Here is an 18,169-nt window from a genome sequence, read left to right on the forward strand (position 1 = left end):
ACTCTCGCACTTTTCGCACAGTGCAAAAGCACCGACAATGAATTTCTGCCTCGAGTGCTGTGAATTGAAGCTCTAGTGCAGGCCTATTTAGTGCTGTACATTTTGTCTCTATTCACGTTAATAAATCAGCAAATTGCTCAGTTGGGCTTTAAAAATACAATTTGCCCAACAAGCTGATGCAGAAAGGAACAGACTGCACACCAGAATATATATCCTCCCCTTATTCCCATTATCCAACGGAATGTAAATTACTACTGTTATCCCAAGTCATGAATATCATCAACTCCACCACTTCACACGCGTCTTTCAACTCTGGTGGTTGCATTCAAATGACATTACCCTATTATCAGTGAGGTGTGACTTATTGGCTGTTGACTGACTTGACTTGATGCCCGCGTCCCCCCTCGTCCCTCGCATTAATTAATCATCGAGTCTTAACCACCAAAACTTAAAAGAATAATTTAATTAAAACTAACCTCTGGGGCTACAGACTGTTTTTTGAATAATAGACTTTGCCCCCCTGGTGTTTTTGGGGGGTGGAGGAGGAGGGGGTGGGCCTTCAACGTCATTCCAAGGGAGTTGCAGTGATTGCGGACTTCCCTCAAAGTTCAGTTGCCGGAGTCAAATCAGCCACAGGGGGAATGTAACTTTGGAGTTCGGGAAATTTGCGGATGGTAATAACAGGGTAGTTTTTTTTTTCTGTGGTAGAAATATTTATTTTAATGCGTTTGTTAAGTATGAAGCACAGGCGTGGAGAGATGGACCGGCGGTGGGCAGTTTTCACACTGATTTTAAACTTTCAGCTCACTTACGGGACCCCCTCCTCTTACGGCTTGTTCCACGGGTCTGCAAACACTGGACCGGTACACAGACACAGGACTGGGTAAGCAATGACTTTTGTACAGTTTAGACGAGCTCTTTAAAACTGTCTGTCTTTCAGAAACTAATAAGTGCTTCATGACGGGTGTTTCTGCTTAAAGGTAACGCTGCGCTTTTTTTCTGCCAAACAAAAAAAAATAATCAATCCAGGCTTCTCAGTTACCTGAATGACCTGAGGATTTAGCCTCTTATGGTCATATGTAGTTTGATAGCATTCCCCGTTGTTCTATCAGCCTGTGACTAAATTTGGCTCGAGTTCGCCAGTGTTGCCAAAAGTTGGCGATAAGGTGCAGATAAACCCTGGAACGTCGCTGATTACCTCCAGTCTCTTATGTACAGCAGACCACTGCATTTCCACGTTTTCTGATAAATGAAAATAGACTGGGAATGGACGCCTGACAAAGATCACTGCAACGACGCCTTTAGGGAAAGCTCATAAACCATATGGAGCTTGTTATGAAACTTTTATAGTCCAGCTGCGTTCTTTGGTATATTGCTCTAAATTAATTGCCACTTCTTGCTATACATGCTTAAGTCTTTGTTTATCTCCCTCCTCAGGAACTGGTGCGCCTATATGGTGCAAAAGAACGTGAGCTGCGCCGTGCAGGGGAGTGTGGAGAGCTTCGAGGAGCCCGTGGTGGCCCCCTGCCCAGCCTACCAACCCGACTGCCAGCAACAAGTGGCGTGAGCATCCGGGGAGAAGGGGTTGAGGGTTCATGTTTAGATGCATGTGGCAGAATAGATACAAAATGTTTATTTGGGAGAGAGCTGGAGGCAGAAATGTTCACAGTGGCTGCAAAGCTTCATGGGAAGAAGCAGAAAAAGTACAGCTTTTACAGCAAGTTAAAAAGCCCACTGAAAATAGGCAAAGGGAGGAATCTGTGGGTAAAGCTAGTAAAGAGGAGAACATTACCCATAGTTTACTCATTTCTGTCTGTTGTTGGACTAAATGACAAGCCAGGCTGAAGCAAGTGTTACCAGAAAATCCCCAAAAAGTTCAAAACGTGATGCAACCATTAAATGAGACAACAAAGCTGCGCTTCTTCCAACAAAAAAACTTATGGTGACATATACTACGTAGAAATTTATGTTATGTTGCCATTTTCCATAAGAAGCTATTGTTCAGGTTCACAATAGTGCACACATGGGCAAAATAGGGCTTTACGGCCACAACTGGACTGCAGAGCATCTAAATCCAGCCTGCAAATTGGCAACCTGTCCAGGGTGTACCCAGCCTCTCGGTCTCACCCAGTCCCCTGAATTCAATAACTGAAAGAAAATGGATACATGGATGGATGGATGGATATTTTCCTTGTAATGTGTAACCATGCTATTTGCAATTATAGGCCCTTCTCTTGTCTTAAAAACTCAAACTCAGTATCGGCCTGAAAAAAAAAAAGTTGTCCAGCTCTGCTACAGTAGCTGGACACTGCCATCAGGTCTGCACACACCCTGGTTAGTTTGTCAGTATAAGTACTGAAACTAGGCCCAGAGGTTTTCCCAAGCACAGGTGTATAAATGGGATTAACTGTAACTGCCAGCTGTCCAAAATAAAGACTAATATGATGAGAATAAGTAAAATAAAAAAAAGGCTTATAACAGGCAAGTGCTAATATTAATATATATTTGAGCCAGTTCACATTTACTTTTTGATCTATTCCTTTTTTAATTTTCTGCATGTTAAGGTTTGACTTTGTGTTTAACATTTCACCTATAGAAGACATATTTATGTATCTGCATGTTTGTCCATCTAGTCCTTTGTTCAAATGAGTTATGAGACTCTAACAGATGGTTCACAGTTGCTAATTTGTTAGCATTAGAAAGAATTTAGCCCTGATTAAAACATAACTCAATGAGTTGCTGTAGCTTTCATAACTATTATGGACAAAATAGACTTTGCTATGAGTTTATCTGACAGGCAATTAATCTGGAATCGCATTAGGGTGGCATATATAGGTTATATATATGTATAGGTTATACATTTATATATAAGTGTATAACCGAAATACCCATGAACCTTTGACAATATGAACATATCACAATAAAAATAAAACTTTTCCCTAACCCATTTAAAGTTAAAAGACTTTGATTACCACATCCAATCCCCAAACTTCTGCACTAAACAAATCATTAACTGATCATTGTAAATGGGAATGTCGGCACCAGTGACTGGAATACTTTTAATTTTGTACTGGAAGATGCTGTGTTGCAATTTAATTCATTTTTCTTAGTGAATCATTGTTAGTCCTTAAACACATGCTATCTGTGGTTCTGCTTTGTGATCCTCTTGCACAAACACATGGATGAGAGCCCCTGCTCTGTGGAAAAGATTCCTGGAAGCTGATCATACTTAGGTCACCAGATTTCCAGGCAAGAAGAGCTGGTCATGAGAGGAGACACCTCACCTTATGATACACAGCACTGACTTCATGTTGCCACATGTTAGGATTAGATTTACTTTGTAGATCACAAGCAGACCTTAAAGTGTTGTTGTCACTTGCTTTCTTCTTTTGTTCCTGCTTATTGAGAGTGAACAGTTTTACCAGTGACAGTTGGGAAATGTGTAAAGATGATTGTTTCAGATAGTAACTTTCCAGATGTTTTGCATGACATGACCCCTGGCTTCAGGGAAGTGATATCATCCATTGTTTCTTGGGGAAATGCTTTCTTTGGCTGGAAAGCTGGAATTTTGACGTAGTGAAGATTGAAGGAGAAGCTCTAAAATATCTATGTTAAAAAAATCCCCCAAAACAGATGTTTTGGTGATTGCAAGAGTGAACCAATTAACAGGTTCTTTTTTTTCTTTAAGTAGTGGAGCAGTTTAGCACGGAACATAATAACACTGATAACACTTTCCAAAAGGTCTGGATGTGATTTTGAGAAAGTCTAGTGTTTCCCATTTATATTTATATATGCTCAAGACTTTGAGACTACATCCATATGTGTTTGAACAACAAAACTCATTTATTTCTCTGCTTTTTGTTTACAGGTACAAAACTCGATTTCGACCCACATACAAGATTGCTTATAAGACGGTCACAGAGTTAGAGTGGAGATGCTGTCCTAATTACCAAGGTCCAAACTGTAAAGACTCAAAACCAACCCCTAACTGGCAAACAGTTCAGGGAACGCAGCCTTACCGCCCACCAAATCCTGGACATACAACCAGACACATACAGAGTGAGAAATCAACTTTATACTAACAGTATTTTACTAAACATTAGTATGTGCCACTAACAAAGTAACTCTTACTTATTTATGTTATAATTCATAAGTTATTTCATTACTCCAGGGCCGGAGCGAAGAGAGACCCCGCAGCATGTGACAAGGCCTGGTGGGACAGATAAAGTGCATCTTCTGGAAGGTGAAGTTCAGCGTCTGTCTCAGACAGTCCTGGATCTCCAGTCTGCTTTGACAGGGTTAACTGCAAACCTGCAAGAGGACACAAAGAAGATGCTCATGACACTTCTAAACAACATGCGCCCACCAGACAGTCCCACAGATGCAGCTACGGAGGAGAACCCGGCCGTTTTGGATGGTCATCAGGCCACCAGAGGTGGGATGCCAGGACAGAAGGACATAGAAAAAATAGTCGCTCGTTTGGATGATATCAATAACGCGCTGCAAAGCAAGGATGAAGCTTTGGAAGACCTAAGAGGAATCACAACAAGTCATGAGGGCCAGATACGTGTCCTCATGGATGCCTCTCAGTCTCAAGCTTCACCCATACCGGATTTTGATGTTATACAGACTTACATTGATGGAAAATTTGAAAGCCTAAAGAAAGAGATTGACCAGAATTTGGAGGAGCAAATGGCCAAAGCTCAGAGCTCATGTAATGACAAGCTCCAGAAGCTGCAGAAGACCTGTGAAGATAGCCATGATGAAGTTTTGGACAGGTTTACCAAGTTGGTCAATTCCAAGGAGGCTGATCTGCGAAAGGAGATCCGATCGCTGCGTCTAGACTTGGCTGCTGCAGATGGACCTGTGCGAACCCAAAGGCAGACGGATCCATCCAAAGAGGAAAAAGAACACGGTGACCATAAAGACCTGTGGCGTGAGATTGATCGCATTGCAGAGGCTCACCGCATCCTGAATGTCCGCATTGACAATGAGCTGGAAAATCTGTCTGCTCCACAAGAAAGCATCAGCGATTTTTCTTTATTGATTGAGGAGCTGGAGGCACGTATAAATATCACAGAACTAAATGCAGAGACTCACTGCTTCTACATCGAGGAAAAGCTAACCCGTACAATCACAGAGGAAGTGGCAGCTCTTCGGACGCTTCTGGATGGACGTCTGAACGGCATGGAGGACCAGTTTACGAACATGCTGGTGGAAATGAGCCAAAACAATTTCCCTGGGGAGTTTAGTGACTCTATTAATGCCATCCAGTCAGAAGTTAACAACAACAAGCTCCTCCTCCAAGGTTTGGATGACAAGGTTAACACTGTTGGAGAGTTGTGCTCTGCAGGATGTTCAGGCTCACAAAATACCGCAGGACAGGTAACTTCTGCACCTAAACTTAATGGTCTAGAAAACATTTTGAAGGACCTGTATCGGTACAGAAATGACCTGGACGTCCTTCACACAGATGTGAGTTCCAACACAGCCAAGCTCAGCCAACTTGAGAATTTTGTTCAGAGGTACTCAGGAGCAGCAGAGAGAAGTGTGCAGACAATGGATGACTTCAAGAAGGGACTGAATAATCTTGAAAACAACGTACTCGGTCTGTCTGGCGCTGTTACTGGTTTAAGTGATTCCTTAGGCAAATACAACCAAGATATGCAGAAAATAAACTCAACATGCTGCTATGCTGAGCAGAGAGGCGAAGGCAGTACAGCACAGGACAGCTGGAGTACATCTGAATCCACTCAACGTAAGGTGGGGGAGCTGGAGGACAGACTCGATACGCTTAGCAGACAGGTGTCATCTGAACTGGGTGAATGTAAACAGAACACACAGGGTGTTTCTGATGGCATCTCCGCTGTGGATGGACGTGTAACCCGACTCGAAAAGGTGTGTGGAAAGTTAGACGGAGTTTCTGCTAACATCAAAGACCTGAAAGATGGGCTAGAGAGACATGTTGCCGGCCTGCGGGACTGCGTCGACAGAATGAACATCACATGTGGAAATCACGGAGCAGAAATCAATGCTCTGCAAAAATCCTTGCAGAAGTTTCAGGGACAGCTATCCGCCATGGCCAAAAGTGTTTTGAAGGACGGCGGTGACAAAGAGCCAGGTGAGTTGATAGCAATAAAACAATTCAGTCTTTTTTTTTTTTAAATCGCAAACAAACTTTTAATGGACAGCTGTGCCATTCCTGTCCACACATTAATATGGTCACACCCAAAATGAAGCTTAAAAGAGCATAGTAACAAGCACTCTGCTCATCGCATCAACCAAACACAACAAAAGATGAAAGTGTTCACAGCTTTTTAAAGCGTAAACACGCAAAGGCTTTAAAAAAAAAATGGCCTGACAGAGTCAATCACTTAAACATGAATCCAGATGCATTCTTCTGGAAGTCTTTCCTGGAAGACATTCAGTGTTGCACTCATTTTCCCAAAAATAATGGAAATAGCTGTCTAAAGAATGCAAAGTCAAAAAAAGATGAAGTTCAGACACTGATTACTTTAATCTCTGCACACCAGTAGAGTGCTGCTAACATGGACTAAATGTCAAAATATGAGTTCCAAAAGTTGCCTGAATCATCCCCCCCAATTCTGACTTGGAAAGAGACGGAGAAGGAGATCTTACAGACGCCCTGTGAACATCTGACGCGCACTTTGATAGGAGCACAGTGACACTTTCAGAGCCTAAAGGTGAATACGGGCATGTAGGTGGTGCTTGTGAAATGAAACAACAGCAGCTGTGGCAGCAAATGGCTTTCGTGTGATCTGTATGGCAGCAAAGGAGTGATACTATCAGATTAATGAGGCACAGTAATGAAAAGGGTGTGCTGGAAGTACAATATGAAGCAACGAGAAGAGTACGCCATGTGCCTTTTGTAGCATTTACAAGTCGACTGTCTCAACTAGCTAGCAGGCTTTGCTTCATTAGCGGGCAGAGTTATCACGATAGGGAATCATGACAGTAATTGGAGTCAGATTATGGCACAGTTTAGCCACTTAAGGGTCCATTAGTTCAGGGGATTCCCACATTAGTGCAGTCAAGCACTGAAATTAGCCAGAAGAACCCAAGTAAAAAAGTAGTGGCTACATGCACATAATCTTTTTTGTCAGCGTCCTGCCTAGTTTTCACTATCTGAGTTTATCAAGTATGATTAACATCTGTGTAAACACAAACTTTTCCTGTGGATAATCTCCACATAATGCTGGCTTGGTTTACGTGAAGGCTTGAACAGCTACAGGGTATTTCTCAAAATGGGAGGGCACAAGTTCACTGAGCCTCCCGTGCTTGCCTCCAGCATGTCATTCAATATGTCCCAGCACTGAGAAGCAGAGGCCCACATTAGAGACTTCCTGTGGCTTAGATTTGTGTTGTCCCAGGAATCCCCCTTTTTTGTACAGGCAATGAAACATGCAAATTAAATCTGAAAAATTTTACAGCCATTCCAGTGCCTATGATGATTTACTCACAGTGTTACATGCCTTGTTACTCCGTGACGTAAATATCACTTAAACACTCAACAGACTGCTCCTTCTCCCCCAGTCCTTTCATGAGTTGTGAGGTCTTCTTTCTTTCACCATAATTCCCCTTTATTTGCAATACCACAGAACTGCGGACCTCAACCTCAGCTCCCAGTCCCTCAGTACACATACCTCTACCCCTCCCTCGTTTCTTTCTCTTTACACATGTACACATACCAGCCTCGAGAGATTCCCGCAGGGTGACCTAAGCCCGATGTGTGGAGTCTGGTCCTCATTAAGGGCCCTGACTCACCGCTGGAGTCAGTCTTGATGGAGAGGGGAGAAGAAGGGCTCCACACCCAGGACCAGATGCTTCAGCTACCCTCAGCTGTGATGTCATGACTGGGGCCCCATTACCAGTCCCTCCCACATTATTCTCCAAAACAATAGAGCGATAGGGAGCTGCGGAGAAAAGAGGGCCGATGAATTGTACCCATTTCAGCATTTGCCAAATATGGCCTGTTATTTCCAAACAAGGATGTTTGATTTCATTATCTTACCAGGAACATTAAGCTTGGTTTATAATCAGAACCCCCACTTCCCACCTTTCCAACTTCAGATAGAGGGTGGCTGTGTCAGCTATTCTTTGCAACTTTCTGAGACAGGCAAGCTGGCATTCACAATCACTTCTTACTGTGATTGGCCTCTTGAGGTGAGAGAGGAGCAGGGAATTTTAAGCTACCCAGCATTTTCTTTAATCACTCAAGTTTGTCTGCTATTTGTGGCATTTTTCATATGTCCGTTTTAGCAAAGAGACATTTATCGCTTGTGTGCACCATTATTTCAGTCTATACTGTAGCAACCTGCTAACCTAACTCAAAGAGGGAGAAAACAGCTAGCTTGGTTCCAAGACAAATTAACTGCAACTTCCTGGAGTGTCAACTTGTTGCCTGGTAACTGGTAACTGGTTTCCCCCCATAACATGCTAAAGTGTCACCGAGTTGCCATTTTTCTACTGATTTAACAAAGATACAGCTTGTTAAATAGAACATTTCTGAGAAGCTGGTCGGCAGGACACCAGGCAACCTGTTTCAAATTTTTCTTCCAGCCTACATTAGCAAACTGCTCGAGGCAACTCACCTAAATCTCAGCATGAGCAGAGTAAATAAGCTTACTGTATTTCTAAAAGTGTCAGAATTTTTCCCTTCAAAGAGTAATCTCATTTTCTTTTAGTCCTAAATCCCACAAGAGAGGGAGTTGGACTTTGTGGCTCGAGATTTAATGGTTACTTCAAGTTTGGAAAGGAGAGAAATTGTCTAAATAGAGATGAAATATCCACAAAAAATCCCTGCTCTGTGGGTGTGGTGGTGGCTGAGAGCCTACTGAAATGTTTCCTCTCTGTGTTTGAGCTCATATTCTCCACACAGTCATATGAGGACCCAGAGGAGGCTGCAAACAGATGATGTGTTGTAATAACATAACTGAAAGATTGACTGGAATAGCTTTGCCCTTACACAGCGTGACTGTTGAATTGGAATTGTGTGACTTTAGTTTTAAAGTGTTGGCACTGCTTAGCCCTCAGCAGCTGCTCCTGCTGCAGAGGTCTGCCACTACTGCTTTTGTTTTTTATATCTAGTTGCTTTCCCTCTGAGAGGGAGTTGTGGTTAAGAAGAAATTACTCTGTGGAAACATTCAAAAGTCTGTGATCTACCAACGAAATCTGAAATTACGCAAGAGATTTCAATCTCTCAAGAATTGGCAAACTAGTTTCATACAGTCATGGTTAAAAAAAAAAGGAAAAAGGAAAGTACAGCCTTTGTTAAGTATAAAGTTTTACATATCAAGATATTTAAAAAAAAAACTCAAGTACTTATCAGGTCTTAAAATAAGGTAAATACATTCTGCATTCTGGCTAATGACATGGTGTCGTTAGCCAGAACTTGTTAAGTCACCTTTAGCAGCAATACCTCAAATCAAAGATTTCTACGTGACTTTATCAGACTCTCACATTGTTGTGGAGGAATTCTGGTGCATTGTTCTTTTCATTGAGGTTTTCATTCATGCACAGCTCTCTTAATGAAAGCCACATCATTACAATCTGAACTTTGACTGGGTCACTGGAAAACCTTGATCCTTGTCTTTTTCAGCAATTCACCGTCCTGTTGCATGACCCAGTTTCAGCTAAGCTTTTATCTGTCTGACAGATGGTCTCACATATAACCAGTGTTGGTCAAGTTACTTGAAAAAAGTAATCAGTAACTAATTACTGATTACTTCCCCCAAAAGTAATCCCGTTACTTTACTGATTACTTATTTTCAAAAGTAATTAATTATTTACTTACTTCGTTACTTCGTTACTTTTTAAAAACACGATTTACAACCTGAATAGGTGATAAAGCGATAGATCTTTCAGCCCAATTCTACTTTTTCTGCATAATCCATCATACAAAATGTAATCAAATGGACAAGTCCCTTTTTTTAACTTGTTTTATTAGTTTTAATCTTTTAACTTTATGCATCAAGCAAACATTAAATGATATGCACCATTCTCTGACTTGAAGAAATTAGTTTAACATTTAAACCTATTTTCTGCACATCCCAGCACATAAAATAAAATATTTTTTGTGTTTACACTCAGTCTTTCAAATAGATGCAAGTAAAACACAGCAGAAAATAAATAAAGTCAAAGACTAGCGGTCCTGTTGCTCTATTTTCACCTGTAAAGCAGGAGTAGGGTAGGCGGAGGTGTGCCCTGGTGCAGGTGAGCCGCAGCGGTCAGTTGAAGAATCCGCGAGTTTCTCTGTGAATTTCCCATTACGTCATTGCGCACTCGATGCTTGTTTAGGGGGGGTTTTCGCTGTAAAAAGAAGTTTTCTTCCCACGCACAACGAACACTAATGTTTTTGTCACTTTTTATGGAATCAAACTCAGAATAAGGTCAGTACACGCTTTAAACGCTGCACGCTCATACTGTCTCCCGTACTTGATATATTATCCATTGTTGATCTGCACACAGCTGTTGTCTCAAACGTCGCACTCGCTTACGTCATTGTCATGAGACATTCTCGCAAAAAAATCACGGTTTTAGTAACGCAATAATGCAGCGTTCCTACAGGAAAGTAACGTTTTTTTGCAGTCACTGCATGGTCTGACTTGGGGGAAATTTACTGGACATACACTCCTAGGAAGATTGGCAACTGTCTTGAATGTTTTCCACTTCAGACTGAAGAATAATGGACTTCAAATTATTTGGAAATAGCCTTATAGATCTTCCCAAATCATCGGGTAGCAACAGTCACTTTTCTGAGATCACTGCTGATGTCTTTCCCCTCTTGGCATTGTGTTAATACACCCACGAATACTCCAGACCAACAAACTGCCAAAACCTCTACTTTTATAGAGGCGCTTACACATGATCAGTTAATCAAGTGCATTTGATTACCAGCACTTTTGTGCTACTTATCCTCTTAATTCCTGTGGAAGCAGAAAGGGTGTACATAGCTCTCTGCGCATTCATAATGATACTTTCATCTGAGGTTTTATTTACCTCATTTAAAAGACTGGGTTATTGAAATGATGTCCTAATATGGAAAACCTTAGAAATGAATGAGTGTTTTTTAAACCATGACTGCATATGTTATTAGGAAATTTTAAAATATGAAAAAAATACTTCTGTTTCAAATTTATTTAGTGACTAGCCAGAATTTTCATGCTGAATTTTACAATTTAATGTGCAATATGTTTTTTTCCTATTCCTTTTTTTGGAGATAATCCCAGCCCAGCTCAAATCACATCCCTGTTATTTCTCTCTGTTTTCTCTGAGTTGCTCACTTTACTCCCTTGTCGCGCTGCTTCTTTCCAGCTTTTACTTTCAATTTGTCCTTCCAAGAAAGCCAGAGGACTTTCCACCTCTCTCTCCACCCTGTCCTGTGAGTGTCTAGCAATGGACAAAGGCAACAGAAAATGAAAAAGGAAAAAAAATCACTGTTGTTTTAAAGCAGGGATAAATTAAGGGCTTTGATTTCATGGATCAATGCTTTGCAATTGATCATTTAGGCTTTATATTGAAGAGACAGGCAGGAGGATTAACTGTCTGTGGTGATGAGGAAATACACACACACAAAAAAGACATAAAAGGCCTTTTGAAGTCTCAGGTTGTCTGATGGGAAAGAATGGAAAATTGTAATTGACACCAAGGCGCACACTCACATATACGCACTGTATAATTTTAGTCATCACCAGAATTTTGAGGTGGTGCCACAATTTCCCCCGATGAGATATCTGAGTATGTGAGGTGAGGTGTTTCCAACTCTGACCCAGGAGCCCATCTGGAAGTCTTCAGAGGAGACTCTCATACACAAGAGGAATCCCAGAGGTCTGCCATGCAGCGCACAATTTGAGCCTCCCATCATAAATATTACAGTAGGAAAATGGGGTGGAGAATGAAATTGTGTCCATGTGCATAGCAAGAAAGATTAGACTCTGAGTGATGCATTATTGTAAGTGTGTAACAGCCACTCCCTGCATTATGACCCTTGGCACCATTGCACGATCAGACTGTCTGCCACAATATCCCATGACGATTTCAGTCACTTGTGAACACTCACGAGATGTCACCCAGTTCTGCAGAGGCGCAAGTGACTAAAGCATTACCCTTTGGTGTCTCAGTCTGCCTGTAAGCAATAACATCTGGTTTTGGTGACGCCTTTGGTTGTACCAGCATGCATATGAATGTGTGCGCTTTTCTCTGTGCTTTTCGAATTCGCGGTTTCCCCCTCAGTGAGACACAGGCTGAGAGCTCATGGGAAATATGCACTCAGGCAACCGGCACCCTGGAGAAGGCATGGGGAGGAAATGAATGAGAGATTTCTGATTATCTCAGTACAACATGATTGCTGGGTTTAATTTGTTTTTGATTATACAGTACATGTGGTTTCTGAGTAGCTTGGAGTAAGAAGGACGAATTTTGTTGACAGGTAGATGATGTTTTATTTGATAAAACCAGAATGCCTGATTACTTTTATAATCCAGAGTAACAGCCAGGCTCTAATGTAATATAGTTGCTTTCAGGTAGGATTGATCACTGGCTGAATGTGCAGTTGAATTAACAGTTGACTTTTGATTTATTATATTTGGCTGCAAGAGAACTTACAACTGTTATAAATGATTTTTTTAAAGCTATGGTACAGTACTGTACAAAAGTATTATCTTTACACATTGCTAGGAAAAGATAGCTGCAGAGATTTATTGAAATAGGTGCAAACATGGAGATATAGTACATAAGGCAAAAAGACAGTCTGTACATTTCTAATAAGCCTGAAAGTCAGCAGAGCAGGAACTTTCTTAGGCAAACCTTCTGGTAATTTCTTTAAGTATCTTCAGGAATACTTCTCCAGGCTTCTTGAAGGACATCCAAATTTTAAAACATGAAAATCAGATGTTCTGAAGGAGGCATTGAATGTTGAAATGTGTTGGTATTTTTTCTGCATTCATAATTTGAACAATTTGACAGGATCCACAACACCACTGGCTAAAATTCAGCTCCAAATCATGACAGCGTCTCCATCATGTTTTACTGATGGCTCTCAAACTTAGAACCCAAATTTGAAATTTGGATTCATCACTCCAAATGTCACTACTGATTTTCAGTCCAGTTCTTGTGTAGTTTGACAAACCTCAGCCCCTTGCTTAAGATGGATGGATCAACTGAAGTGTCATCTCTGAGATTCTTGGTCAGGTATTTGCTCTATTTATTTTCCTGTTTCAATTTTTCATAGCTTCCACTAAAGAAATGCAGCCGACTGCAGTAACAAGGTGCCTAAAGATAAACTGAATATCAGTTATTTGCTGGTTATAAACACTGGTTCTTCCCTTGAATTAGATTCATTTTTCATCCTTGTATGATTCATAGGTCAGTATTAAGTGGTTCAGCAAACAAAAACAAACAAAAGTTCCTCGGAAAATGTCAGGTACCAGGACTGGACTGTTAATGAGTGCGAAAAGGAGATTTATATGTCTATATGTCTGAAATGTTTTATACTGTGATGGTCAACATGGGGGCATGTTGCTAAATTGGTATTTAGCTCAAATCCTTACAGTGGATAAATTCACCCATGAAGCTGCCAGCATGGCTGACAATGCCAGGAGGAGCACGACAGCTGATCTGACCATTAATCATGATCTCTGTCTCTTTTTTGTTTCATTTTCCAAGGAATGACCGTAAGACCAGGACCAGAGATGCCTGCGTCTTTGCCAGACAGAAACAGAATCCAACAAATCCACATTCCTATCATCATCGACCCTGTGCAGACCAACCCCAGAACACCATACAGCCCAGGCCAACCAGTGCAGCCAAACACACACAGAAAAAACATCAGCCCGCCAAGACAGCCTTTCAGTCCTCGGCAACCAGGTGTGCCGACTGTGCCTGAGATTTCTGTTGTGGAGATGGGAGAGGCAGGACCTCCAGGATACAGCCGCAGGGTGACTGTGCGAAGAGGGTCTGAGGACTCTTCCAGAGACCGTGTTAAAGGGTTTGCAGGAGCACCAGGCGAGTAGTCTTAAGGTCCATGATGACCTCTGGTATCGTCTTAAGCATACAGCTGAAAATCCACTATGAAGGTGCAGGCCTTATTTTATGATGTGTATGAAAATCTGCAATCTAATTAAGTCTAACTCAAGGCCTCTCGAATTTACAGCACAAAACTAATTCAGTTGTATATGAAATACAAATCCAACTCTAAAATTCTAAGGGCAAAAAATCATGCTGTTTTTGTTGCTTCTGCTACATGCAAGGTAACAGACCCAACAAAGGTGCATCACTCCCACATCACTATTTGAAACATGAAGGATTACTGCAGTCAAGGGACCTTTTTTAATCAAAAACACAATATTTTCCTAACCCTGGCCAAGTGTGTTGTAATGCTGGGCCAGGGTTAGGAAGTCAAAAAAATGCAGCAACAGCAAGTAGAAAAAAGCAAAGCCAAGTGAAAAACACAAAGTAAACTCAAGTCTAAGTTGGAAACAACTTAGACTTGAGTCTTAGACTTGGATACAAAGCAGGATCTGTCCTGCTTTGTATCAATAGTTGAGGCTGCTGGTGGTGTATTGACACACTTTGGACCCCTTACGACTTAATGAATATTATTTAAACACCACAACCTATCTGAATATTGTTGGCTCAAATCATCTCAAACGGGTTTCCTGAACCTGACAGTGACGTCACTGTACTCAGATCTCAATCCAATAAACCACCTTTGGGATGTAGTGGAATGGTAGCCAGCATATCTGCAGCAACTGTGTGATGCTGTCATGTATATATGAATCAAAATCTCTCAGGAATGTTTCCAGCACCTTGCTGAATCTGTGCCATGAAGAATTAATAATGCGTGGACAGTTGTTTGTCATCTATGTGAAGGTTTTCATTGGGTGCCAAACCAAATCAGAAGGAAGAGGACGCCGAACATAGATTTAGGCAGTTTGGGGTTTAATTATTTAAGCTGTATGTAGAAAGATTAAATAAAATATCAAACAAAACAAAGGCTTTGTTCTAGCCTCAATGCTTTTTGGCAGTAAAGGAATAGAGAACAGCCTACGTTAGTCATATTGTTACTGTTTACTGGTAGTGTGGGAGAATTAGCCAGGGAAATGCCAATTAGTCTTACCCCCCTTACTTGTAAAACAAAAAAACTTAAAATTCACCCACATCTTTGGGCTTTTGGATGGGATGTGAGATTTGTTTCAGCTTTTCAGTTCTTTATTGTTGCATATTTTTTCTTTACTGCCATCTGAATGCTTGTCATAGGTTGGTTTTTAATTCAGTCTGTTTTTGGTTAATAATAAATACATTTAAATGTCAGTCTTTGTGGAAACTACGGATGCTTAAATCTGATTTTAGATGGCATTATCTTGAAACAGCTGGGAAAAACAATCTGCTTCCAAAAATCCACAATTACGAAGTCTAGAGTTCTTGAAGTTTCTTGGAATCTCTCACACAGTGTGCCATAAGATCCAGATGGAAAACCAAAGAACTGTATTTGGCAATACTACAGATCGACCCCGTCTCTTCAGATGACAATAAAACATAATATTTTTGTCATCTGTTTCTCTTGCAGGCTATCCTCCTCTGAAGCCTGTTTCTTTCATGCCTCAATCAGCCAGACGCCAAGGTATTTTACCAGTTCATTATCAAGTTACATCACATGCATCTGCAGGCTTCTTCTACTGTATCAATGTAAAAGAAGAAGCATTGGAAAAACTGTGAATAATTTCTAGTCGGGGAGTGCGAGGGAGTGGGAACTGGATGTGTTTCTTTAAGGGTGTGTGGGCAGATTGTGCAAGGATTTTAGTGCGTCTGCAAGCATTCACCAGAAAGTTTTGTATTTTCTTTATATATATGTACACACACACCAATGACAGATTTATAAGTATAAAGATATAATAATAATAATACATGATGTATTACGTATTATGTAATAATACATAATGAGTTAACATGTACTGTGTGTGCCTTGTAGCTCTTACAGCAGTAAAGGTGCCCTGGAACCCGGTTTATCGAGCTCCAGCTGATTCACCAGGTAAACCTGTCCATGTTTCAGCAAGGATTAAAGGCATTACAAAAAGAATTGAATTTATGATAGATACATATTACATACATATTGATTCTGATCAATTTAAATGCAGCAATCATGTATTCATTTATCCATCAGTTGAAACACTGATTGACGACATTCCTGTCTGTTTGCATCCAGTTTCAGTCGACAATAGCGCTTTGGCAGACACCTTCTCCTTCTCTGCCGGCCTCACTCAGCAACGTTTCTCTGGAGATTTTGGAATCATTCGCTTTAACAGAGTCCTAGTAAATGACGGAGGACATTACAATCCCAGCACAGGTAGATCCACACATAAAAAAAACAGATTCAGTATTAAAAGGATTGTAACATTTGCTGGTATCATTGTGATACGTTGATAATACGCAGATATGTCGTCTTTTTGCATAAAAATGTGCTGTTATTATGAGCCTGGGCACTTAGTTGTGCTTTGTACAAACAAACAAATAAATAAAACATTAGTTAGGGATTATTTTCAGTTGTGGATTAATACGAAATGTGTTCTCTCATGAGTATTTGAAGCAGGACTGTGAATATAAAGATGATTCAAAATAAACTGCAGGACCCGTGTTTGTTATAACTGAGGAATGACTCACCCAGCACAGCAGAGTGGCTAATTGATGTGTTTTTAATTCTTAATTGGGTAACAATGAAGTCCTGTGACACAGAGGAATTGGATAATTCAGGCTTTGGCTACAGAGCCAAAACTCATTAGGATCAATTCATTGCAGGTCCATGAATAGGGAAGAGACTTAGAAACCAAGAGTACTAATCAGTAACATTATTGATTGAACCCAGGCTGAATCATTCCTGTCCTCACCCTCAGGGATCTTTACTGTACCGCTGGATGGCCGATACCTGATTTCAGGTGTGCTGACCGCAAAGCAGGGCGATCGTGTAGAGGCCGTGCTGTCTGTGTCTAACCGCAGCGTACAGAGGCTACAGAGCTCAGGCCTGACTGGTGGTAATTGTGGCTGCGGGGGTACAGCATCCTTTAATGTAATCCTACCGCTGAGGAAAGGAGACCAAGTGGCTATGGTAAGAACCGAAGGTCAGCTAGCCACAACCGAAGCCAGGGAGATCCTGTCCACCTACAGCGGCACCTTTCTGTACCAGCCACAAGCCAAAAGATAGCTGGAGCTCAGGTGGAAAGTAACGACGAGGACTACTTTGTTCCCAGACATGTGGACTGGAGGAAATGTTGAAGTGTTGAAACCACATTTTTAAAACAAAAAAATTATTTGCTGTGATGCAGCTGTTTTACCTGTGTGAAGATCTTTAGTTATAAATTCAGTTAAAAAAGCTGTTATATGGAATTTGTAAGCAATTTTCCAAAGACACCTGATAACAAGAAGCAGGATTTGTATCTAATATATTTATCAAGATGAATGTTTGTACCACCTATTGTAAATGTCTTGTGTAAAAGTATAAATTAACACTTTTGTAAATTTTGTTTTAGCAGCAGCATTCAGAGACTTGGCATACAGCATGGTCAACAATCATTGGAGCATATTTGTAGGTTAGCTGTAAATATGGACTCACGTCATTTTAAAAGTGCTCTGGGTGATTAGGAAATCTGCACAGAGAGATTAATGAGGAAAGGAAAGACTTAGCAACACAAGATTTTATTAATAGTACAAACTTGGCTGGCTTCTACTGAAGAATACATGGTTAGTGAGCCCCCTCCTTTTTTCTTTTTTTTTTTTTGGTGATTATGTAAAGTGGGTGGGGATGATAAATAAATTCCCCCTTTCTCACTCCTGAGACTGACTAAAATTTTCCAGCATCAAACTGTAAGAAGTATTTAGCTTTCAGTTCAGCCTTTGTTAACCCTTAAAAAGGAAAAACTGATATTTTAATTAAAAGCTGAATAAATAAACACTCTGGATTACCATTTTGTATGATTCTTCTTATCTTTATATTAGTTAATAAAACCAAGCAAAACCTCTAAAATGACATGAGGGACTTAACCTGCAGTACCCTCATTAGCGTACTGTTACTTCAAAGTACGCAATAGGGCAGGAGTTACTCCACTTGCCTCTGGTTACTGTTGAACTTTTGGACTCAGACTGCAGAAAAGAAAAATCA

The 18,169-nt window shown here is 40.8% G+C and overlaps 1 protein-coding gene across 1 annotated transcript; it reads left to right on the plus strand.

Moving 5' to 3' along the window:
- Positions 1-605: 605 nt before the first annotated feature.
- On the plus strand, positions 606-17,975 carry emilin2a (elastin microfibril interfacer 2a). Its single transcript, XM_085440466.1, has 9 exons — positions 606-883; positions 1,438-1,563; positions 3,869-4,059; positions 4,172-6,121; positions 13,684-14,022; positions 15,587-15,640; positions 15,989-16,048; positions 16,223-16,363; positions 16,908-17,975. The coding sequence occupies exons 1-9, from the start codon at positions 723-725 to the stop codon at positions 17,213-17,215; spliced, it is 3,330 nt and encodes a 1,109-aa protein (XP_085296592.1). The 5' UTR covers positions 606-722; the 3' UTR covers positions 17,216-17,975.
- Positions 17,976-18,169: the final 194 nt, after the last annotated feature.

This window comes from Copadichromis virginalis, linkage group LG18, assembly GCF_057382275.1.
Source record: "Copadichromis virginalis isolate Kocher_CV1m ecotype Utaka linkage group LG18, C_Virginalis_male_GT1.1, whole genome shotgun sequence".
Classification (NCBI taxonomy): domain Eukaryota; kingdom Metazoa; phylum Chordata; class Actinopteri; order Cichliformes; family Cichlidae; genus Copadichromis; species Copadichromis virginalis.